Source organism: Protopterus annectens, chromosome 6.part1, assembly GCF_019279795.1.
Source record: "Protopterus annectens isolate FY-2018-M chromosome 6.part1, PAN1.0, whole genome shotgun sequence".
In the NCBI taxonomy this organism is placed as follows: Eukaryota; Metazoa; Chordata; order Ceratodontiformes; family Protopteridae; genus Protopterus; species Protopterus annectens.
In genome coordinates, this window is record NC_056738.1 from 555351024 (window position 1) to 555378642 (window position 27619).

At 36.2% G+C, this 27619-nt stretch overlaps 1 protein-coding gene across 5 annotated transcripts in view; it reads right to left on the reverse strand.

Annotated features, from left to right (window-relative positions):
• Positions 1 to 27619, reverse strand: part of LOC122805673 (neurexin-2-beta-like) — a 1444051-nt gene that overhangs the window by 351454 nt on the left and 1064978 nt on the right. For all 5 annotated transcript variants that reach the window (XM_044076001.1, XM_044076002.1, XM_044075998.1 and 2 more), the window contains exon 3: positions 3357 to 3528. In XM_044076001.1, the coding sequence (XP_043931936.1) occupies positions 3357 to 3528 (172 nt within the window). The remainder of the gene's footprint in view (positions 1 to 3356; positions 3529 to 27619) is intronic.

Here is a 27619-nt window from a genome sequence, read left to right on the forward strand (position 1 = left end):
TTTCTCATTCGAAAACTGTCTTAGTATACAGTAGTTACTACATGTCCTAGCAAAAAAAAAAAAAAAAAAAAAAAAAAAAACGTAAGTCAATAGAAGAAAATCTCCAACTCTCACATTTGGTGAAGAATATATTAGAAAAGCAGTGTTAACAGGATGCAAGTTAACCTAAATAAATTTGCAAGTACCAACTGTCAAACACCATGGCATCTTACATAAACCATTAATATTAGATTGGCTTCTTCTCCTGACTGCATTTTGGCTATGAGTTGTTATTTTTGTACTTGACAGACATACTAGTGTTAAGATACCTATGTTTTCAACTGTCACTTTATCTACTGATCAATATTGGTTAGAGGACCACAAATTCATTCAGGTTATAGGTAACTATATCATATTGTATTATATTATATTATCTTATATTATATTATATTATATTATATTTATACCTCTGGTTAAACCGAAATGAGTATAAACCTGTCTTAATATATTCACTGCCTGATTCTTTTACTACTAAAATAACAATCTTATCCACCTTCTCATCTAAAAATGATATGAAGTAATAATATGGGCTACAAATTCTTATACCTGATTAACAATTTGTTTGGGACTGAAATGCTTTCTAGTTCCTTTTATTTATACTTGGTTGGCTCAGTTAGTTGATTAGATGTCTTAGACTAAGCAAGCAATTTCACAAACAACAATTAATTTATTCGAGTAACATAGTCATTGTATAGCATTAGATCATTAATTCTGATTGCCAGTTCCAAAAATCCTAAAAGTGTTGCAATCAGATAAAGCCTGCTCATTTTTCAATTCTAAAACTATAGCTTATTCTGATTTTAGTGGTATTCTTAGAAGGATAACATGACATTTTCATTAAATCTGACTGTTCAGTTCAGCTAAAGGAGAGGTTCCAGTGCTCAGCCCTAACAAACACTGCTGATTACTTTCACACTTTCTGATGAAGCACTGGCAACTCACAGTATGTGGGTTCTGTCTTTTATCTAGTTTGATATCCATCTTATGACATACAGGTTGATTTTTAGCCCATTTTGCTTTTGTATGATGCCAGCATGGAGAATGGTGTCAAAGACCTTCGCCAGGTCCCGAAACCCTTCCATGCACTGGATGGTCACCATTTATAGCTTCCATAACCCTTTCATAGAACTTCACCAGATTAAACAGACAGGATCTATTATTCATAAAACTAAAGGTTGTGGGTGTCAAATTTATCTGCTCTGTGTGCTACCAGTCACAGAAAAAATGTAGGAGCATGATGCATTTTACTGGCTTTCAAAGTCTTTGAAAGCTGTAAAACACTTAGCACTGGCAGACTACAGGAAGAAATGAGATACCCCAAAATCTTTAAACTGTGTTAATGACACTTTGTCCTGGCACACCTTTTCATTAAAAGCATGGCAGAGTGAAGCGTTTCATAGCTTTTAAAGCTGTTTTAGTCCTGCTTCTAGTGCTGTTCATTGCTGTCTGGCACTGTGCTGTCAATCCCTAATGTAAACACTAAATTTTAACTGCATTTAGGAGTACCTAGCAAGCTTATCTTTTTCACATTTTCTGAGATGAATTCCAGGATCCCATGCATGGCATATGTACAGCAGACTCAAAACAGAAAGCATGAGACATCATCAGAAAATTTTCAAATGAACATTCTTCTGCTTAGAAGTAATCATAAAGTTACATGATCAACATCCCACAAGAAAAACTCATGTAGTCAATTTCTATCTAATTTTTAGGTGACATTTAAAATAAACATTGACATTAAGATGTGAAGGGGTACATGCATCAAATACTGTATAATTTGCCATCAAAATTCTCTATAATCTAAAATTAATATCGCCACTATTAAAAGATTATTATTGTAGTATAAAACATATAAAATATTCTTATAACTATTGCAAGGCAATGTATGTTTGAACAAATTACTAACCTTACATTTTACTGAAATACCGTACCTCTGCTTTTAAAACAGTTTTGTTTCCCCAATATAAGGCACTTCACATGATATACGTAGAGTGGCATAAATAATAAAAGTTGAAATGCATGTAAAAGAAGCAAGCTGTCTGTATTTAGACAAAAACTTTTATAGGTGCTGGTTTACCCTTTACTAGACCTACTGTGTACTAAATTGCATAGTTCTTTATATTTCTTGCTTTATTATTATTAAAGAAATTATCTGCTTCCACCTTATCAAAAATATCAGGATTAAATATGCTAGTTTTTGTGCACAACACTTTTAGTCTGATTACTATCTAAAGAAAAATGTCATGACAAGATGATACTTATTTATGATAAAATATTGCATGGCCTCCCTGTCACCAACCTGATTACATTGTCTGGGTGAACTCCTCATCTCAAATTTGTTATTCAGTATATTCATCCTTAAATTGAATACATCTGTGTCCATTGTTAATGTCTTCAGTCTGAAAGACTGATTCCAGCTATAAGTATTGCTAACAATATGTTTATAAGCTATTACAGTTTTCATTCATCACTTTTATAAACCATCATACCCAAGTAAATCACATGTCAGTATTAGATGTGCATGTTCTTTGTAAATGACTGTTGACAAAAATTCTACATTCACAGAACTGTTTCCACTTCTGTAGCATTTGGTAATTAAAGTCCTAACTAGGAAACTTTCAAATTAATGATAATTGTGAGCATATCAAATATCTGGATCCACAATCTTCCACACTAAAATTGTATACAAAATTGGTGGAATTTTCATGTTTATATCTCTGATTCAACAAGCATCAACCACGTTAGCTTTTTTTCTCATTAAACTCTAACATATAACAGAAATGAAATGAATGCACATACATTTAAAATAGGAAAATGCAACAGAAAAAGAAGAAAATTATCAGGTGGTGCAAAAAAGTGGGTACATGTCATATATAAATGAAATGCCACAAACAAAAAATGAAAAAAATATATATATATACTTGTCTCAAGTAACATTACAGTTAGTAAATATGGGATCTTCACTTTGTATTCCAAACATGATGACGCTGCTTCAGATGGAGAGAACAAACTAGAGCTTTTTTTAGGAAAATCTTCTTCTCATATCCATATCTCTAGCTAAGAAAGTTATAAGAGAGTGAAGTTAATATTCTTTGGAAGTGGAAAGGGTGCCATGCCAAAATTTGTACTTAATGCTTTCCTCCACAATAGCTTACCTTCATTATAAAAAAATTGAATTATGATCCTGGAAATAGTAATTAACAATAACCCATCAAATGGAGAAAGATGCTTAACTGGTCTTCAGCACTGACAGTACATGCTAAGGTATCACATTAATATAGGAGTTCCCTAAATTAGGAAAAAGAAAAAAAGGTTACCTGTGGGATAGCGTTCATTTATCGGTAACCCATCCAAAGTTAATGTGGCGTTACCACCACTCCGTGTGAATCGCACAACATGGTACTTCCCATCATTCACTAAGGCATTAACTTCTTCTATGGAGATGTCATCTGTTCCCACGTTGAAAATGACTCCTATTCTTCCACGTTCCTAAGGGAAAAAAGGAAAAAAATGTATTATTATTTTCATTTGTCTAGTAAATTTTACAAATATTAAAATGCATTAAAAAAAACATTACAGCTAAATCCGAGAACAGCTGAACAGCTATCAGCATCACTGGTGTGCACAATATTAGTGGATTACCTAATAATGAAAATATGGTGCAGTTTTCAGTTTTAGCTTGATTGCTTCCTTTTGTGCAACAGAATATCATTTCAAGTTTAATATCTCTGACTATATTATACTAAAAGAATGACAGGTAAATGCCATAGTCAAGATCAATTAAAGTTGGGGCAAATTGTCCTTTTTTCTGGGGAAATACGCAGAAAAAAAAAACCACAGTCTTCTGGACCAAGCAGTTTCAGTTTTAAGAGAAATGTCACTATTACCTTTGTAATGCATTACTTAGGGGACAATACAGCTAGAAAATGCATGCTTTATAATCTGCCTGTCAAACGTGCATTTAATAATAAGGTGTACTACCGCTGTAACAATTTCAAACATCGTGAGTTAAAAACGGTAAAATATTTAACTGCAGGAATTTTGAAGGAAATAGAGAAGTGCAGACTATATTTCTGCCATCTACCTTGTGAAGGAAATTATTGCAAACACTGCAAATGCTTATTTTAGCTGTTATAACCATTTCTGTTACCACAACAAAATTAGCTAGATATAATGATAAGCAATAGGGCCAGATTCTAAAAGAGGTGCTCTCAGTACAAGTAACTTATTTCAGTGTAAGATATTTCTATAAACAGACTTATAACAAGAACCAGATTCAATAACACATGATTTTAGTGTAAATGGTCACATACAGTGAGAACAAGTCATATGGAACTGGGGCCATGGTAATAGCCACACATATCTGTATATACTGTAACTCAGATTTTGACATGAAATCGTACAACAAAACAAAGGAAAAAAAGCCTTGTTTGATACCATAATGACAAGAGTTCTGAATTAAGAAAAAAATAAATGTATCTTTGGGAAATCTGTAACTTCCGTTATGTCTTGAGATGGAGAAAATGCTTCTTTTTATTTGATTTAATTTTTTATTTTAATTGATCTCTTTTAGTATATCAGCCTTTACTATGAAACAAGGGCAATAGGTATAATAAATGGAAGCATTCTTTTTAATAAGTGGGGCACATTCAGTCTGCTGAGAATGCCATGTAAATTGCTTCTATAGGAATACAACATTGTTTTACATCTGATAGATTAAATGGTCCTAATCCAGATTTTGAACATTCTGTTTCATTATGGATCTAATCAGGGATGTGTGATCAAGGATAAAGCAAGGACTAATAAGAGGGGTCATTTGTAGGCCTTAACATTAAAAGAAAATGTAACTCTCATTACTGGAAAAAGAACTCTCCTGCTTTTTTCAAATGAATGTGAGTAAATGAAGCAATCTTCAGTCATTTCCCATGTAATTTGGTCTGCATCTAGTGGTGGAAGAAGGCAGAAATGGAGAAGTGTATTACAATAATGTTCCCATTTTAAGCATGGCTTGTGACAAGCCTAAACAAAAAACACACGGATGCACTTTTATCTAAGGGACACTGTATTGTTAATGGAAACTAAAACAGCACATACATTTGAAGCTTCTTTGAACAAAGAACCCTGATCTTGTAAAAGTATCAGAACAATTGTTTCCATGATATTAGTTATTAGCAGCTATTTGTACATTTTCGACAAACATCATAGCGAGAACTTAAACTTTCTTTTCAACTACTTTAAATACTATGTTTAAAAAAAAATAAGAGAATTCATTCTGAAACAGAAACATCCATAGATACATATGGGGCATACAGACATTTTACTGATACGTACATGTATAACAATACTGAAGAAATTATTGTAGTTAACATGATATGAGACAAAAGAGAAATAAACAAGTAGAAAAAAATTACTTTCTGCAAGCAAGTCCATCACTGACACAAGTGCCCTTTCTTCTATTGCAATTTCTTTATTGGCCTACATATATTGGGCTTTTCTGGCTTCATTTATTTATTTTTATTCATTTATTTGACATTTGTTTACTGGGATAGCCTGGCTGGATTACATAAACCATTTTAAGTGGTGGCTCCACATTTATAACCTGGTTACACAAACGATACAATTGGTACTTATATAAGAATACACTGAATATTTACAGTCAAAAGAATAATATCTAATATGTCCAGAATAATAGAATAATTACTGTTTATGCCTATACACAAATTGAAATGAGCTTATTAGGGTAAATAGTATTTGCTTTGACTGTGTCTGATTATCATGACACAGACAGGAAAGGGTCAGTCATAATATTAGTCCTTTGGTAAGTGTATCCTTTGTAAATCTTTAACTTCCATTATGTCTTGAGAGGGGATACTTTTTTGATTTAATTTAATTTTTGATTTTAATTGATCTGTTTAGTATATCAGCCTTTATAATGGATAAGAAGCAGTAGGTGTAATAAAGAGAAACTGTTATAATAATAGAGGCAGAGTGTGTTTGTGTATCATGACACAGATTAAAGTGGGTTAGTCAAAATATTAGTCTTCTGACAACGTTAGTAAAATGCTAGAGACAGAAAGGTGCATAGTATCCTTAACTTTACTGTAATACTGGTAGATTAGTTTAGGAGGAAGTTAGTAAGGATAGAAAGAAGTGGATTAGCCTGAAATAAGGCATGTGCATAACCATGATAGGGGTTCTTTTGGGTCTACTTCATATGTTCGAAATTCTGGAACATCAAACTTCTTATCATTGAAGACCAGTGGATCAAAGTTCCGAAATATCTAACCAACGACAAAAAAATTTAAAATGTGATAACTTCTGATTTCATGCTTTTTCAGAGGGGCAAGCCCCCCTGCACCCTCCACACTCTCTGCTATTTAAATATATCAACACCGAGATTGTCCTACAGTGAAGAGAACAGGAAAGTTCCCAAGCCACATAGTATGGTGATCTCCATTCACAAGGTTCGATATTTTAGAACATCGATCCTCTGGTCTTCAATGATCCGTTCTTATAGGGAGCCTTTAAAAACAGGTAGGCTAGGAGTTAGACTAATGTTAGGAGGGAGGGCGTCAATAACTTGGCAATAGAGTATGAGTATAGTGATTTTCCTTGGTTTCTTAAAGGCTTATAGGTTTTGAGAAGGATTTTGTCTTCAGATCTGAGTGGTCTGTTTGATTTGTAATCTTGGACTAGATTAAATAGGGCAGGAGAGGCAGTGGACCTATAGAATAGGATGTGAATTGTAGTTAGGTGTGTATAAGTAAGCTGGTTTAATAGTTCAAACCAATTTAGTTCTTTTAGTGGTATACAGTGATGTGTTTGGTAGTTTGAGTTTGTAGCAAACTTTGCTACTTTGTTGCAGCATTGCTCCATTTTAGTCTTAGTGGAGTTTTGCAGATTGGTTAGTATACATATATATTTATGCCATTAAATTTTACCATTTGCAGCACTCTTGTTGTCTAGTGTAATGCAATTCCGGCAACTGCATTGTCTTATTTGTTTGTTTCTTTGTTAACCAAGCGTCTTTGTTAAAAAAAAAATGCTTCTTAGACCAGGTCACTCATGTGGTCAAAGGGAAGGACAAATTAACTGACCCCTTGTGGATCCATCTTAATTATAACTTAAGCCACAAGGGCAAAAGCCTTATTTTGCAATGTTTGTAGCAACAAGTCACTCAGGATATTTTGGGATGAAACTGGAGAAACTCCACTCAGATATGAAAAAAAAATCTATCCTTTTATCCACTTACCCAAATATCCATTTTCCAGCAATATATATTGCTGTTCTAGTCATAGGTTCATAGGTTCATAGGTTGGTACTAGGCTATCAGCCCTAGGGCCTGTACAAGCCTAGCCATAACAACTTCCTGGCTATTTCTTCCCACAATATTTACTTCCCTGGATCCCTGTCTAGCAGGGTGACCGACGTGATCCCTGGGGTAAATTTCCTATCTTCCATCCAGTCATCAAGGTTCCTTTTGAAGAGGGCCAAGGAAGTGCTCTGCTTAACATGTATGGGCACTCTATTCCAGAGTATGTATGGGGAGTCTCTGGGTCAGGAACCTATCCCTCCATTATGTTTTGTTCATTGTGATGACAAGGTTTAGGTCCCTGGAGTGTGTGGCTCTGATGGATTGGGATTTCTTTAACTGTAGCATGTTCAACAGCTTTGGGTTTGACATGGCCTTGTATGTTAAGCAGAGATCACCTCTGAGTAGAAGATATGTGACAGATTATAGCTGGAGTGTTTTTAATCGGTCAGCATAGGGCATCTGCTTTAGGCCTGTGATTCTTTTAGTGAAGTGTTATGGGCTTGTCATGACATGGGATATGTAATGGGGATGTTGGAGCTCAATTTTTAACTAGGTTGTGCAGGGCATTGAAACCCATGCAAATTTTAAAATGACAGCAAATGGACACCAGGATGAAACTCCAGAGCCTGGAGCTCTTTGGCAGAGAGATTAACCTCTGTGACAGTTTGTTGCCCATAGTAACAATTTCAAATGAAATTCAAAAACAGCTTTCTGTTGATGTTAAAATGTTCATATTTTGCTCTGCTTGCAGCACTATGTGTACTATTTTTCTGTTTTAATATCTCAAAGTGTTTAGGGATTTTAATGTCTTGAATGGAATCCATTTCTAATCAGGACATAGTTTAACTTCACTAAATCGGTCTTGCCTCACTCTTTGTAATTGCCAGGTGTGTTTTTCTCAGTACTCCTAATGTACCCTGCCTTGCTTCCTTTTGTAATGTGTATGAGTTTATCTGCATTGGTAGCACACTTATGTATGTTTGGGAACTCTTTCTGTATTTGCCCACTTCTTTGCAGTACTCTTGGAACTATCTGCATATCTGTATTATACACGTCTTTATAATTTATACTTCTTTGTCATTCTCATTATGCTGGAAATGTAGTTAGGTTTGGCTATTAATTAGTACTTGCTTTCTTTCTTTTGTTTTCTTAGCTATTATTACGTGATCCTATGTGAACATAACATCCTCATTTTAATAATCCTGCTTAACCTATCTTCCTAATACTTCTGAATTCCTTGTATAATACGATATTCACGTAGTTTCAAAAGTACCACATTTGTCAGCTGGTTCTTTTGAGACTAACCATGACTCAGTTAAAATCCACTGGAGAATTCAAGCTGAGTGTGTGGGACTTGTATTTTAGAATGTATTATAAATTGGCACACACAGCAGGGTTTACCACCAGAGCACCCTGCTGAAACACTGGTACTGTTATTTAATGAACTCATCACTTGGTAAGAGGCCCTCCTAGTTTTCCAGCACACCAAGCTAGAACATGAAGTCTGCAGCACTGCTGAATGCGTAATCTTTTTTCTGTTCACTTTCCCTTGGCATTATTCTGCCGGAGCAAACTCCAGGTCAAAACTCTACAAAACTACATACCTGTGAAAAACAATATAAAGCAAAGGAGTAACAAGTACATCAATTGACAGTGATAATTTGAGACAGTATGGTTAAAATAAAAGAAATAATGATATCAAATGAAGGACTGCAGGCAAAACTAAGAGCTTAAATTCAGTAAAATATAAAATAATGCACACAGGAACAGAAAAGAAAGAGAGAGAGAGAGAGAGGGAATCTGTGTGTGTGTGTGTGTGTGTGTGTGTGTGTGTGTGTGTGTGTGTGTGTGTGTGTGTGTGTGTATGTGTAACAAACAGGTAAGGAAACAGGGCTAGGAATAAATCACATTCAAGAAATGGCACATAAGCAAGCAATGTCAGAGATCAATAGGAAAGCAAAAAGAACATTAAGATACATAGGAAGTAACAGCAGCATTATAAAAAGTGGCACTGTTGTTTCTTCATGTACGCAGTTAATAAAACTTTTGGCAAAATTCTGAGAGTAGCTGTTGACACTAATTGTTAGGGCCATACTGGGTAGTAATAAGGTAATAAAATGGTGCAGTACATACACTAGACGTTACATATAGGGAGACTATAACACCTCAAAGGGGGAAATGACAAAAAAATGCAAGGATGTACAGGACACTGACATCATCCATGTGGATACATCCTTCAAAAAAATTATATATTTGTGTGTGTGTGTGTGTGTGTGTGTGTGTGTGTGTGTATATATATATATATATATATATATATATATATATATATATACATAAAATATATATATATATATGTATATATATATATATATATATATATATATATATATATATATATATATATATGGATCTACTTCAGTAGATCGAACTTTTACAAGTTCGAACCACATATGGCTGAGACTATATGTTCGAACTCATATATGTTTGAACACTGAAGTAAAAACAAATAAAACAACAAATCACAAAACTAAATGTCTATAGCAGGGGGCGTACCCCCCCACACTCTCCGTTACTTAAATATAGCAACTCAGAGATCGCACTACATTGTGGAAATGGGAAATCTTCCCTTCCCGCACTGTACGGAGATCTCCATTCAGTCTGATCGAACATTTACAAGTTTGAACATATGGACTCGGCCATATGTGGTTCAAACTTGAAAATGTTCGATCTACTGAAGAGGACCCATATATATATATATAAATAATATAAATATATATATATATATATATATATATATATATATATATATATACATATATGAATATATAGGCACTGAAGACATGACATGGATGGCTCTCATGGGAGACACAAATTATTACATTGCAGAAAGGATAGTTATTGTTTAGAAAAGTATACTTGAAGAAGATGAATAAACAACAACAGAGTAATTTTTGGTTAAAAATAATTTCGATCTAAATAAAGGAAATGGCACATAAGAAGTGAGTAGGGTCATATATCATCCAAGCCATGTTTTATTTCAGGCTTTTTACTTACAGATAACGTCTGTTACAGAGTAAACATGATCTATGTAGTATGAAATATTTCTTGAGATGTCACCTGCCAGTGATTATGGGTTCTGTATCAAAGATACATGATCTACAGATCAATTTTATTTTCTGCCTACTGTGAATAACTTGCAAGACTGGTTACTTTAAGCTGTCCATATAATCTTACCTAAGTGATTGACTGACTAAAGCAAATAAGTAAAAGCAAAATCTCTTTGCAATCCATACAAGAAACTATAAGAAGAGACAGATGGTTTACTCTGTTTGGTTTTGTGTACAGAATGCTCTGAAACTGATTTTCCTTTCAGCAACCAGAAGACTGCAGATGTTCACCTGTCACTCTCATCTGCCATTCTCAAAGTTAGTTTTGTTACTTTATTGTATTGCTGGAGGACATGACTAAGACTTATGTGATATGGATTATGGTGGTAATATTATGACGTGTGTGCTACTAAGACAAGGTACGAAGGCTGTGATGCTTTGACACTGTTCTTTGTGTACTTTTCTGGTACATGCGTCAATGCACTCAGCACTTATATCAGACCTGTAACTAATGAGAGTGCCACACATATTTTACAAAGCTGTCATTATGCTCAAATGCAGGTTTGAAAGAAAACAATAGGCCTGAAATTGCAATCAGCTAAACTTTTTTCTTGTAGGAGGGCAACACCCCAACCTTACAGGGGATTACACTTCCAAAATGTATTTAAACATCTCTTGAAAAACTGCACAACATGAAAGGAGAAATTCTCTAAGCTCTGTAAATAAATCACAGTTCAACAAAATGACGTAAAATGACTAATGCATAGGTTTTGATGAGGTTCTCCACCAGAGAAGTTTTGAAGATTATAAAAAATAAATGAGAATCACCATTTATCTGATTATTCTAATATATAACACATCAAATAGTTTAGACTTTAGAGGAAGTAGATATTTTCACATATGGATCTACAGCACTTGAAAGACATTTCAGGATGTTGAACTACAAAACTTTGACCAATGAGAATTACAGCAGGACCGTATTAATGATGATCAGTGGAGATCAGAGAATTTGCCCTTTTCTCGTGTAATTTGACCTTAGAGTTGGTATATATAATTAGCAGGGGATGTTTTTTTGCATTTTCACCATTTCATAATGCTGACCATTTGGGGGTCTTACTGTTTTGTGAACCAACATTCTGAAAAGTTAATCAATTGAAGTGTGTGTGTGTGTGTGTGTGTGTGTGTGTGTGTGTGTGTGTGTGTGTGTGTGTGTGTGTGTGTGCGCGCACGGTGTGTGTCTGTAACTTTTTGCAGGACTATGCCAAATGCCAAAAAGATTGAATCAAAATGAAAACTAGGTTAGACTATATGGAACAAAAACATTATGTAAAACAAAGGTACTGTGTGGGAAGGAGACTAGTCACTGGGTAGACAAAGTCTAGGAAGCAATAATTCAGTTATTCCTGGATCTACAACTGTAGACTTGCAGTATTCACAGAGACTGCTGAATTGTAAATAAAGCTGGGGTTAATCACTCCTTAGTGAGGAATAGCAGAGTATCTCATGTATAACTAAAACTTTGAAAAGGCACCAGTGGTAAGCTGACAGAAAAAAGTTATAGCCTAGGGAAAAAGTATAAATGAGGAAAAATTTGATATGAATACTTATCATGGAATATTGATTTTTCAGTTAAGCAGCAGATGTTTATTCAGAGTAACAGATTAGACAATCATCTTTTCTCTCATATTCTGAAAAATAACTATCCTTCTAAATAAAATTGTAACTGGTGATACTTCTTACAAGTAAATACAGACTTATGTTTGGGTCAACAGGAAGTGCTTGTGTACCACTAACTCAAGAAACATTTGTTCACTTCTAAGTGCTCAAATTGGCAAGTGTCCTAACTGATAGCCTGATTCTAGTAAATTATCTTACCCTCCCTGCACTTAATCCTGCTTAACTATATAGCTCCCAACCAGTCCCTCACCCTAAACATATTAAATACCCCGTAATTCCCTTAACCTAAAGTTCCACTTCCCCCAACAAAAGTCCCTGTTTGCTCTCTGATACTGAAACAGCATTCTCAATCCTTAACCCTAAGCTCCCTTCACCCTTCCTAAACCTAAAACCCCTTCCCTGCTCCCTAATCCTAAAGTACTCAATCTCTCCCTAATCCTAAAACTCCTTTCCTGCTCCCTAAAGCAAATATCTCCTCTTCCTTCTCTAAAGCCACCTCCTGATCACTACCTAAAACCCCAGTGTGCATTCCCATCCCTACGACCACTACACTAACCTTGCCCAAACTTGGATACTCCCCATGGCTGTTATACTTTGCTTGAACAGAGCTTTCAATGATGAGCATGAATACAGAGCCATGTATGCTGCAAGTCACCCACATCCCTGCCTGCAAGGTAGTGATATTACAGCATCTAGGGCCCAGACAGCTGTAGTACATACCTTATATTCCCAGATTTCAATATAGTGTTCTTCTAAAACATTCATTCATTTTCCAGTTACCCACATGATTCACACTGGGGCCATAGGGGTCAGGAGCCTATCCAAACACTGGGCATTAGACAGAGAAACTAATAGGGTGTTGCACCAGACCACTGCAGGATACGCACACACACACACACACACACACACACACACACACACACACACACACACACACACACACACACACACACACACACACACACACACACACACACACTTGCAGAGATGGCATGTATACTTCCAGGCATGTTAGGGGAAGTCCAATTAATTTGCTGTACATCAGTAAGATGAGGGAGGAAACCATAAAAACACAGATTATGATTAATTGTGTGCCATTTAATTGACATCTGATTAATCACCACAAAATTAACAACAGGGCAAAGGGATCATATTCATATGCAAGTGATGATACAAAGGATGTAAAGCATGCAAAACCACTTCACTTTGCATCCACTGATATGAAAGCAGGTTTCCCCAAGCCCATACTTTCTATGTACCGACTCTGACACTGCAGAAACTTGTAGAACAAGGAAAAGTAGGAAACAAATGCAGTTCTCACATGTTCACTCTTCTTCATGTTCAGCATAACATGTTACTCAGCCTGCTCTGATATTCTGAAACATCAACTATAGCAACCTGCATCCTTCAAGTTAAGGCTGCTCACCACACCATCAGACACAAAATATGCCAAAACTGAGGTCACACTACCTTGTAATAAAGGCAGTACTTAGATTAGCTCCAATACTGATTATTCCCTCTTTTTTGGAGTTACTGCAATCTCAGAGTGAGTGTGTTCAGCACACTTTAGTATAACAGACAGCCTCTGACATTGGGGAGATGGTGGTGGGGTACAGCACTCTGGCATAGGGACAACTAAAACGTTAAAACATTGTACATGTTTTGTTTTAATTTTAATATTTCAATGTCTGTTTGATGAATATAATGCTTTATGATGATTCTGTGATTCAGCGAGAGAGAATCTAATGCTCTGTAATTTGCCAAATTTAAAAAGCTGCACTGGGGAGAAAGGCCACATAGTATAGAATGCAATAATTCCACAGACAGAAGGTTCCATATTCAAGAAGCTGATTTTACATACTGTCTCCTTTTGTCATGAATACATAAACATTCTGGTGATACTGCATTTGCGTACCCCACCAGATCATTCACGCAGATTCTGGTGCAGGGAGGCACAGCCCCCCTGCGAAATTGTAAAAAAATAAAAATTATTTTGGGTCGTGGGCATGTGCTGGGTGGAACTAAGGTGGCCCTTCCTGCTATGCAACCAGTGGGTATGCATATACAGCAATTTTAACATTCCTAGCAGTGAAATATTAACACTGTTTGACATATCACCTGATTTCTGCAGCACACTGTACACACGCAGAAGTGTCAGCAGTGTGAAAGTTCATTTTATACTTGCACTACTTCATCATGTTAAAATAAGGAAAATGTCACACTACAATTATGACAAATACAAATTCAAACTGGAAGATGGCTTAAAGGAATTAATAAGAGTTTAGGCTGTGTGCCTGCCATATATGTTTCGTATACCTGTCCTTGTCACCAGCTTGCATTTAGTATATTTAGTTGTGACAGTAAAGACTTGCAGCTAGCATGAGGCAGTTTCATGATACAACAGGATAGGTAGGTTGAGCTAATCAACAAATATGTTGTGGAAGTTATTCTGAAGGTGGCTGTGTTCATACAGCACCTTATTACAGGTTGGATGAAGCTTAATACATCTAGTACATTGCTACTAGGTGTTCTGTCACCTGCTTCACTAATGTTTATTTCTGTAGGCTGTAGTAGAAAAAAGTTTAGGGACTATCATATGTGAATGTTGGTATAGTGTATGAGCACTGTTTTTTGTGCATTAATCTGAATTAGCACACTTTTGTGACATTCTGATGCCACCTTTAACTGAGAGTTCTGCAAGATTATGTAATACATTCCAGTTACGGGAGCAGAGGCAGATTTAACTACTAATGTTGATATTCTATTTAAATAGTTGCCAGCATCTGGAATAGCACAGTTTTTGCTTACTGTTCATATTTTCACAGAATGGCCCACATTCTGAATAATATTTTTGTCTGCTCCTCATAAAATTTGTGTTTTTTCTGGCAAATAACTAAGGATTGAAATCATTAAATAATGGTATACATTTGAGTTTCAGACCATGTCTTTCAGAAAAAATACATACTAACTCAAACCCCATTAATATAGCAACTTTCTAAGTTTATACGAGCAGTATTTAAAATCTGTCCCTATTTTTGGGCCTAAGAAGTTGAGAGTTATGCTTTCTGGTATTTTTACTGCAGAGTGCTTGGTTTTAAAACATGTTAATAAAGTAATGATTAAAGAAGATTATGTTCAGTAAAAAAAATAAATAAAAAAAAACTTTTGTTAAAATATGCTTAGACATTATTGCACATAATATGTCTCCTGGAGCCTAATGAAGGATTTTGCTCTCTTAGTAAAGTGAGTAGGTTACACCAGATAAAAACTGCAGTGCTTTGCAGGTTACCTGGAACATATTTGTGAGTCCTTAAACTAATTAATGTAGTCTTTAGCAGTACAATTTGCATTTTTTTCCCTTTCACTGGACTTCCTTATTCATAGGCAAAGGCCTACTTCCAGTTCTAATCACTGTATCATGAGGTCTTACCATATTATAAACTGGCATGAACAGATGCTTGTTAGTCCTTCCATGCTGCAGACTGTTCTAACAGCTGTAATGGAATATTTAAGCAATAACCCACTTGGGGGTGCTGGTATATTAGAATTTACCCAATGGGATTAAGCAAAGCCAATCATGGCAAATCCTCATATACCCACACTCATGAGTGGATTGTTGCTATTATCCAATGACATTATTTAAGAAAAGAAACTGCTTATTTTTCTTAAATAATGTATTTTTATAATGGCTCTGAGGTGTTCCTCTGCGCTGTTTCCTGTTCTTCCACATTTTTTGATGTACTGCACATGCATATGGGACTTATGTTCCCACCCTTGCACAGTACAACAGTGAAACAATGAAGAAAAGAGAATCTACATTGCTGTTTCTTTAATCCAAGAAATCGGGACAAAACAAACATAATTTGGGAGGTGGAAGGCAAAGGTCTAGGAATACGGACAGACTTTATTGCTCTTAAAAACTTAAGAAAGTTACTGGATCAAGAGTTTTTTTTTTTTTTGCATGCAGTTTCTGAAGCATATGAAGCATAAACATCAATTGCCTGCCATTATTTAATGACTTTGATCCCTAGTCGCTTAGTAGACAACTTTTTTTAACAGAAAAAGACCAAAACTATGAGGCAAAAATCTGGACATTCAGCAAAGATCCAGACAATTGATATGTAAGAAAATCTGTTAATATTTAAGGAGGGACAATGCAGAAATAAAATGAAAATTAGGTATTTTTATGTTCCATTACTTTTGCAGAACTTACCTGACTTTTCTTGTATTTTGCTCTGTATATGCCATAGTATATGCCAATAAAAAAAGGTTCGCCGCCGAATGGTAATTTATTGGCCAGACTTTTTTCTTTTGGTATACACTCAATTTACAATGGATACACTGTTGGGTTGTCCAATCAGCATGCACATTTTTGAATGGCAATGAGTTGTCATTGTATAATTGTTTAATAGGAATGTGAGGCTTTTTAACCTCAAATTAATATTGTCTTCTACTTTCCAATCACTTCTAGATTTACAACTGCAGAAAAGGCAGATTTAAATTAACGAAAAGTGGACTAGTGAATGATCCAGAGCAGCACATTACAGAGTTGAAAATAATGATTTCTGCCTAAGCTTTGAGGTACTGACTAGTCATTTCACTGCAAACAGTCACAACTCAATAATCTGTAAATAAAGATGGTCCATCCCTTACATCCTAATGATTGCTTCACCCAAGTCAAATGCTTTGTTTTGTTTTCATTACTTAACATGAAGTGTGTGACAATATCTGTCACACTTCATGCTGTCAAAATCTGAACAGCTTATGTAGGGCTATGCTCCCAGTCCATCATCTACCTTTCCACACTTCGCCTCAATGTAGCTAATACAACAGAAGTGAAAGGCATTAGCAAATTAATTTTTTGCTAAAGCATTTCACATACTTTTTCTTAGATGCCCCAATACAGACATATACATAGAAAAGACGTGCAGCTAATTCTAATGACTGCATATTTCTTGGAGGAAAGGTGGTGATGTTTACCTGCACTGCAGAGGACAGGTGCACTAGTGAAAGGGTCAGCTGGGTTTCTCTGCTAAAACTGCATTTGGCTGTTTAACACTTCTGTCTCAAGTGAGAACATGACTGTCAACTGATATGAACATGCACCGGCTCAAATTAATGTTTCAGAACAGCTAAGAACAGCCACACTTCTCATCTGTGCTGACATATTTTAATTCCGTCTGCCATCTCCTAAAAGGTCACAGCTATTTGCAGAGCTTGTCTCATTCCCGATGGGAGACAACAGTGTAAAAATAATAAAAAGGACTGGCGTTATGAAAGTGTCAGTGTATCATACATGAGGCAACTCGGCATGTGGTTCATGAAAGGTGAGCTGATTAATAAGCTTAGACTAGCAATAACCTCAAACCTTTTTATTACCATTGGGTATTCAACGGGCAGTAAATAATAATAATAGTAATAATAATAATAATAATAATAGTAATAATAATAATAAAATACAGTACTGTCCCACAATTTCCAAACTCCCACATTTATATGAGGTAAAGCAAAGATAAGTGAATTTGTAATCATCTAACACTTTTCTTGAAAACACATTTCTGCACCAGACTGCTTTTCCATGATTACCTGCATGACAACATACTTCAAATTAAATACATTCTAGAAACAAAAACAAACATACAAAATTAAGCAGGAGTGTTCCTTGAATAAGGAATCCCAAGAGTAAGGTTAAACTAAATGTCTTATTTTAATGCAGCAGTTTTCATTAATTGTAAAGGGAAACAGACATTTACACTTAGTCTCTGAAAAATGTTAACGTAAAATTATCGTAATGCTGACAGATTCTTTTTTTTTCAAATGACTAAGCTGCATGAATAATATCAGTGTTAAAATATTTCTGCAGTGCATATGTTACCTTTTAGTGAGCCCACTTGTGTATTATGAGTTCATATCATTCCCCAGCATTCTTCTTCAGTTTTAATGTTTGTATAATCCTTTTCATACAGTGTTCAGTACACAATTTTTTTGGTACATACATAAAACCTCTTATTTCCTTAAACTAAATTGATTTGGAGTCTCATTTTCTTGGTTCCACTTCTCTGGGATGTCATTTCCTGTTCCACACCACCTACAGTTGTAAATACTGAGTCACTATGTGATCAGGAAGGTGATATATTCTATCTGTTATTGGGCTTCAGTACAGAAATACTGCACACTTTATACCCATAGCCTGTTTGTTCATATTACATCTTTTTGATTGCTTCATCTTGTTTAAATCTATCATCATATTTTCTTAATACTTTGGTGCTGTGCTGATTACATTACCAAAATTGTATATTTTTAATTTATTTTATTTTATTGTATTGATTTATTTATTTTTGATTTGTTCATTAGATTGGTTTAGAATATCAGATCAAAAGATTAACTGAAGTTAGACTTAAATGAATGTATCACTTCCATTAAATGAGTCCTCGATGAATAACTTGTAGTAATCATAAGTCTGGGGCAGGAAGATCAGATCTTGGTAGTCTCTGTTATTTAATAAAGTACAAAATAGTGAGGATTCTGTATGCTCAAATATAAAACACTACTCATTTGTATGAAATGGAATTAGTTTATCGAATTATTAATGCTATTGTGCAGCCCTATAAATCTTTATTTTCTAAGCAAGGAGTGTTTGCACAACCAGGACGCAAGTTGTACCATTTACCCAATACCTCTTCTATGTTCATTATAATATAAGGTGACAACATACGAGACATTGCACTGGGATCACAAAAATTATGTTTCTGTTCTCTGGGTATGAATCCATGGGGAGACTCAATGAGATTCTACAAATTAAGACTCTAGATGTAGCAGCAAACCTTCCAAAGCCGAATGTTTGCAGTTTTATGAGTCATGTTGCATACGCTTTCTTGTTATATGTTTACAGATTTATGATAAATATATCAAGGACATAATAATAAAGCAATATTCTACAGAATTAAGGGGTGTCACTGTGCAGAGTCTGCATGTCTTTCGTGGGTTTCCTCCATGTGCACCGCTTTCCTCCCACACTTCCAAAGTATGCAGCAGGTGGACTGGACACTCCAAATTGGGCCTAGGAGTGAGTGTGTGCATGCGAATGAGTGGTACAGATGAGCAACCATGTCAGGGCTAGCCACCTGGCTGTGTAAACCTTGGCTGAAGAGGACTGTCACTGTTGAAGTGACACCCCGACCCCATGTGCAAAAATGGGAAAAGGGGTTGAGAATGGATGGATTTAGTTAATTGATGACCAAGTCAACAAAACATGTTTTATGTGATACAAAGTAACTAGCAATCCCACTATAAACTGCCTGAATGTTTGCATACTACCCTTAGTTGGTTGTATTATATACAGTGTGCAGCAGACACAACTGACCGCATCAACATGTAGAACTAATTCACTCCAATGTTAAAAATGTCAACGGGTTGCTCCTTCAGTCCTGTGGTCAGTCTAGGATGACTCCGTCATTCAAAACTAAATTGCAAGTAGAAATACATAAATATACATGCTTGATATTTCACAGAGATTGGCATTAGTTTCTCAAGTATATTCATCAAACAACGTTGCAGCTACAACTAAGGCCATTAAAGTCTGACTAGTACAGAATAAGCTAATAACTGAATTGGTGCTTAGAATTCAAAACAAGATGATCATGTGAGTGTGGGAGGCATGCTTCTCATTCTCTTAGCATCACAATTCTGGACCAAGCCAAAACAGATGGGAAGAAAGAGGCACAAAATCAGGGACAGATTATTTAGTATTGCACTTATAAACCTAGAAAGTTGCTGGAATAACATGTTTTGCATTACCGTGCATTTTTTGAAGGAAAGAATGTCTGAGATTGAAATGTCTGCCATTTTATGAGGAATATAACAAATCATGAGGTAAAAATCTGGACATTCTGTGAAATTCATTACAGCTGAGAGGTATTGAGGGACAGCATGTATGTTCCAAAGCCAACACATAGACTTGAAGTTTTAAAATCATCTCTTCTTGCCATTGGGGGGAGTGGTGTTTAATTTCAGGTTGATATACAACATAATTTATTGGACTGTTGACTAGTACATGACATGTACAACAATTATGTGTAAAGTTATGAAAATGAATGTTGCTCCTTAACAAATGATAGCCTGAGGATAATGGATAAAGCGGTTAACATATGTTTAGACTTACAGAAATCCGGAGCATTCTTGTTACAACAGCATGTGGACATTGCATGAAAATAATAAAAATACAGCAGATAGCCATATAAGAAACCTTACTGTTTTCAGAATTTGTGTATGCAAAATAATAAACACTAACAAATATTACACCTCCTATTCTGAAGTTGAATATCAGATTATTAAGACAGATGCTATCCCATCATGTTTTGGAGAGTCTCAGCCTCAGGCTGTTAAATGTATGCTTAGACACTGGTAGCCAGTTGCTGTAACAAGGCAAGATTCACCAACCTCACATCTTTGACTTTCTTGGATTGTTTGTTGGTAGGCGGCTTCTTTGTGTGGTTAGCCTTACACCCATAGCATACATAGCCATTCTGTAGGCCCAGAGTACCATTTGGTGTTCCTTCAGGTACTTTCTGCCTAAAACTTTAGGACAGCAAAGCCCTACTGGATCTGGCCAACCCTTGGCCTGGCAAATACCCTGAACTCCATTTTCTATTGAAGCCACTGAGATGTCCTGCCTTTTGGACATATCACTCCCCCCCCCACCCCCCGAGAAAAACAAGCAGGCAATGACTCATCATTCTTTAACCCTCCCTACCAGCTACTATAGGTACCTTAGTTGCTAATAAAACTACGGTGACTAAGTTGCAGTCAAGGCTTTATTTCTCTGCTCAATATATTGAATATGGCTTAACAAACCTCACTTTGGTTATGGCAACTGATTGGAGCCTGCCTTCTTGGCTAAAATATGTTTTCAATACTCAAGCATTAAATATGCTCTTCCTTTGTCAGAATGAAAAAAAAAACATAATCTGTTTATGAGTTTATATGTCTATCAGCCTGTACGTCTGTATGCATTTGTATGCATATGTCTTGAGTTTGTTTGTGACTTTTCCAATACACCACTCCACATCCACTTCAAGGTGTGGAGAGGAAATTTCCTTTAAACTCAAAATATAGTGAATTTAGAGTTCAGTACATAAAAAATAAGTTGTGTACTCACCATAACATTCCATTAGTGTTGTCCATTTTCATTTTTCCTTAACTGTTGAGTTTGGATCCGACCCTTGGATCTGCCTCGGCCACTTTTTACAGCAGCAAGGATAAAGAAAAAGAGATGGAAGTTTTTTTTTTTTTTTTTAAACTTTAAACTAGTTTTGAAGTAATAGCAGCACTGGCAACTCAAAGTAATGGGTATATATTAGAACACCAAAAGTTCAAAATTTCGAGTGTTCTAATATCGACCTGCTGAAAATATCACAGAAACAGAAAAACAATTTTTTTTTCCTAGGGAAAGAATTTGGTTGTCCATTTCTGTTGCTTCTGTATTTTTAGCACTGTGCTGGAAAGTTATGGGTCAGGTTCAGGTAAGTGTGCGATTGTGGGGACATGAGGGTTAGGGCGAGGTAGGTGAGTTAGGGTTATGGGCACGGGTGAGGTGAATGTGCGACAGTGACAAACCTTAGCGTTATGGTTTGGGTTAAGGTAATTGGATAGTTAGTGGTGTATGTATAGTTTAGTGTAGGGTTAGGTGCAAGAGTTTAGGTGTATGTTTGTGGATTGCTGTTTGTTTGGTGTGCTTGTGTTGTGTGTATGTGTTTTGGAACAGCAAATTTTTTCCCTAGGAAAAAAATTGCTGTTCTGAATGTTCGATATTTTAAATTTTCGATTCATAGGGTTTGATATTAGAACACTCGACATTTTGAATGCTCGGTGTTCTAATATAGACCCAAAGTAACTACCATAATGGTAGAGGAAATGGAAGAGAAAAGGGAGAAAATACCAACAATGGTATTTAGGAAAAAATACACTAAAAAGTGTAACAAGTTCAAGAGAAGATTAAGTTATAAGCATAAGTTGGTTATAATAAATAAAAAATAAGAATATAAGAAGTTATAATAAGTAGGTTTTAGTATTAATTATGAAACGCTAGCTATAACTTGACAGCTAACAGTGACCAACGTTTGAACATGAAAGTGGCAAAAGAGATCTGAGGTATGGTAGGGGATTAGTGTGTTGTGGGTAAGAGAGAAGTTTGAGAGCTTTCAGTGTTCCACAAGCCATATACAGCAGCCGAGTCAGCTCTGAGGGTCAGGTCTGAACCCAAAGGTTGAAGAATGAATGAAAATGTCCAAAATAAGCACCTTAGACTGGATACTGATAATAAACACCCACATACTTATAATGTAGGAACCTTACCAGATGATCTAAGTGATCATACTCTAACTTATATAATAAGACAAAGGAATGACATCTCTAACACCCCTACCTACAGGATTTCACGAACAAAGAAACACTTTAACCCTGTACTATTCCAAAATGAACTCAATGCATGTGACTGGAAACCTCTAAAAATACTCCCACTAGATGAGGCTGTCAAATATTTTAACTCTAAATTTCTAGCAATCCTAGATGTGCATGCACCTAAACCATGATGTGCATGCACCTAAACGATGATGTGCATGCACCTAAACGATGATGTGCATGCACCTAAACGATGATGTGCATGCACCTAAACGATGATGTGCATGCACCTAAACGATCTATTAGAATAAAATCCAAACCAGCCCCCTGGCTAATAAAAGAGACAAGACAAAAATTCTACTTAGAAACAAAGCTTGGGCTAAATGGAAAACTAACAGAACCTCCCCTGAACAACAAACCTTTAGTCAGCTAAGAAACACAACTAAAAAAGCTATACTCTCTGACAAAAAGAACTACTATTGTAAGCTACAACAAACACACCAAAAGAATCCTCAGAAATTTTGGACTAACATTAATAGGCTCCTCAACCCTGGTCAGTCTAGCACACCAACCCCTCATGATGCTGATCATAACACCCCACATCAAATAGCCAACAACTTCAACATCTACTTTACAGAGACCATACATTCCCTAGCTAGCCAGCTTTCCACTGATAACACGAGGCTCCCATCTTCTCTAGCTGGATCTCTACCAACATTTAGATTTCAACCTATCTCTACTACTTTCATCTACAAAATCTTACTAAAACTTAAGCCTTGCACTCCTTCAGCCGATCAGTTACCTTCTGAATATTTACAAATAGCAACCAAAGTTATTGCCTTTCCCATATCCATCCTACTTAACAGAACCATTAATGAAGGAATCATTCCAGACATCTGGAAAATCTCCCACATCACCCCCCTACATAAAGGTGGTAAATCCAACAACTACTCTAATTACAGACCAATAGCTCTACTATCACCCTTAGCTAAAGTCATGGAAAAATGCATTCACCACCAGCTACTAGACCACCTAACTAAACACGACATACTGGCTAAGTGCCAGCATGGCTTTAGGCCATTTCATAGCACTACCACCACTCTACTATCTTTCACTGACTCCGTTTATAGGAATCGTAATAACAACATCCTCTCTTCTGCTCTCTTCATCGACCTTTCAAAGGCTTTTGATATGGTTAATCATCCCCTGCTTATCAACACTTTGGAACTTCTTGCCCTAGATACCCCAGCTATACAATGGTTCAAGTCTTACCTTAACAATAGGCGACAGGCAGTTCTCTGGGAAAATAAACTTTCATCCCACCTGCCAGTCACTCTTGGAGTCCCCCAGGGCTCCATTTTAGGACCTCTTCTTTTTTCACTATTCATCAACGACCTTCATGTAGCAGTCCCTAAAGCCACCTGCATTCAATATGCCGATGATTCCACACTTATATGTTCTGCCAACTCCACTTCTGATCTACACTCTCTAATTCAAAAAGTATTCAACTCAGTAGAAGACTGGTTCCTGAAACGCTGTCTCCTTTTGAATGCCAAAAACACCACGCTTCTACTCTTCACACCTACCAATAGGTCCTCTCCCATAAACTTCTCTATTAAATCTAACAATGGTACCCTCATCTTTCCCGATCCTACTACCAAACTACTAGGAGTCACAACTGACAATAACCTCAACTTTGATAACCATATAAATAACACCATTCAAACAGTGAACAGAAAAATGGGCTCCTTATATCGAATCAAACCCTTCTTAACTCCCATAGCTAGAACCACCATTGCCCACTCTCACTTAATCTCAACTCTCCTCTATGCTTCTCCTATTTATACTAATCTAAAGAAAAATAATCTTCTCAAACTAACTAACTCCTATAACAATATTGCCAGATTTGCCACTGGTAATGCATTTCGAACACACCACTATCTGAATCTAAAGCAGCTAGACTGGCTTGAACTCCCTAATGTGCTAACTTTTTCCCAACTCACCATTGCTCATAAAATCTTTTACCAACCAAATAATACTCCAATACTTGCTAACCTCATTACCCCTTATAATAATCTTAATTCCCTATGCTCTTCGAGTAAACTACGTGCTAGCACAAGTAAGTCCAATAACTTGTCAGGCGACAGCCTATTCTCCAATACTGCTGGGAAACACTGGAACCTTCTACCTACCGATCTAACACTACTACCTTCACTGTCACTCTTTAAGCAAAAGCTCAAAAGTCACCTAAAATCACTCTGGTTATGTCCCTGCACGAACCCGGATTAATCTAATACCTTTCCTATTTTTATCTTCATACTGCCTATGGATACATAATCATGCTCTACATACCCCTCTGTATGCTAAAAACTGGTCATTGTAAAACTTATATAACCATAAGTATTTATGTTAACTAACAATGAACTGCAGTGTATCTCTCTTATCAAACGATCACATGACTGTTATATGACTTTATACTCACCTTCTTAGTATTGTACTTTTTATAACCTTTCTCTTTATTCCAAATACCTATTACTTTATTTGTTATACAATTGTATATTTCATTTTGTGCTATGGTGGAGCTTTTCTCCCCAGGCCTCTACTGAAAATGGAAATATATCCAGTTAGACTAGCCCAGTCAACAAATGTAAAATAAATAAAATAAAATAAAAAAATTACAACATCAGATTAGGACTTTGCACTGCACAGTTAAATGTGGTTGTTGCAGAACCCACTGTCCCTGAAAAAAAAGCTGGTTTTATTATGTTTTCTTAATCTAGTTTTGCAGATATTAGTAGTTGTAACTAAAGCTATCTATAACTGTTACTTTTCAATTCCTATTTACCATAGGTTCATAGGTTGGTACTAGGCTATCGGCCCTAGGGCCTATACAAGCCTAGCCATAACAATTCCCTGGTTATTTCTTCCCACACTATTTACTTCCCTAGACCCCTGTCTAGCAGGGCGATTGACATGATCCCCGGGGTGAATTTCCTTTCTCCCATCCAATCATCAAGGTTCCTTCTGAAGAGAGTCAAAGAGGCACTCTGCTTGACATGTATGGGCAATCTATTCCAGAGTCTGGGGAATCTCTGGGTCAGGAACCTATCCCTCCAGAATGTTTTGTTTATTGTGATGACAAGGTTTAGATACTTGGAGCGTGTGGCTCTGAGGGATTGGGATTTCTTTAAGTGAAGCATGTCCAACAGCTCTGGGTTTGACATGGCCTTGTATGTTAAGCAGAGATTGCCTCTGAGTAGACGATATGTGACAGAGTATAGCTGTAGTTTTTTAAGGCAGTCAGCGTAGGGCATCTGCTTTAGGCCTGTGATTCTTTTAGTGCGGCCTTTCCAGTTGTTACAGATGTCTTGAGAGGTACATACCAAACGGGGCATTGTATTCTATAATGGGTCTAATGAGGGATGAGTACAGTGGGACAATGACCTCCTTTTTCTGGATGAAAAGCCCTTAGTGATGAGGTGTGCCACATAGAAGGATTTCCTGACTATTGTGGCGAAGTGGTTATCGAAGGTGAGACCACTGTCCACCTGTGTCCCTAAGTCTCTTATCATACTTTTGGTGTTTAGTGTACTGCCACCTATATGGTAATTCACGGATACATGTTTTGTCCCAAAGGGGATAACTATACATTTATCCATATGTGGATGTGACTGTTTACCTAACCCAGGGGACAGGACTTACACATATAGCCAAGGTATTACATTTTCCAGGTGGCAACCAAAGAATGTGGTCTCATAAATGTTACATTATCAACAAGTATTAGCTCATGCATGACTAAAATAATTTATCGGCCCAGAAAACAATGCTGCTGGCCAAAAGGGGATTTGGAGTAAAGATTGAGGGATATACTTCATTATAGTAATCCATTCTGCTGTATAACATACTGCACCAGTCAAATTCCTAATCCACTGTTAAGACAAACCAACAAGAGGTTATCTAGCAGCATTATGAGCAGTCAGACATTTTTTTTAACATGAAACATCTTTATTAAATTATCACTTTTGACATAAGCAATCATACATTTATACAAATAAAAAAAATATTGACACATTTTTAATTGCAAACAGTATAAATTAGTTATAATCTATTAAGTCATTGTCAATCAAACATTACATAGATCATTTAAATCCTACCTTCTTTTAAACCTCATTTCCCCTCTACAATGTTATTCTGCATAATACAATTCCCACTATTTTTCTATGTAGTTTGCTCCTACCCTTTCTTAAAGATCCCAATTTCAGTTGTTTTATCTCTGTTACTACATTCACTACTTCTAGTACAGGTGGTTTAGACTTTGATTTCCATTTCTAGTAATTGCTTTTTAGGTAGCCATCTTTATTATTAGTCAGACAATGTTGTCCTTAAATGGGAAAACAGATCACCTACTGCTTTAAGCAAAAATCAGTATGAACTCACAAACACCAGACCTACAGTAAGCTTTCATTCACCCTTGGTGGTATCATTCTGAATGTCAGTTACTTGCTATTTCTGTTCCAAACCAATTATACTGTATCTGTCTCTTAACAAATATTTAGTGTTGGGGAAGTCCAAAAACATTCAATGAATAGCTGAAAATGGCTGAAATGCTGCAGAATATTGCCTGCGAAGTACTGACCTAAACATGGGCTAACCAAACAGATGTATTAAGCTCCAGCTTATGTTGGCTGTGGGCTGATTTTTCTACTGTGGCAGCATGTCACCCTGTAATCCCCCCACCCCAATCTGTGGTCCTTAATCTCGATAGCCCAGAAAACCTCTGGGTTGCGGGCCACCACTTTGCAGTTGTTTTTAGTGTTGTTTCCTCCATGGGGTGGGGGGAGCAGGCTAAAGAGCCAAAACTACTGCCAGGATGGGGTAGGCAAGCTTCAGACTGCTAACCTCAGCCATATAGAACACATTACGAAAAACCCTTTCCCTAATAGTACTATTGCACGCAGTACTCACAAGCATACTTTACATAAACACATCCACAGAAAACAAATCTATCCCTTTACCTAGAGGCGATCTCTGCCTAACATACAAAGCTATGTCAAACCCAGAGCTGTTGGAATTGCTCCACTTA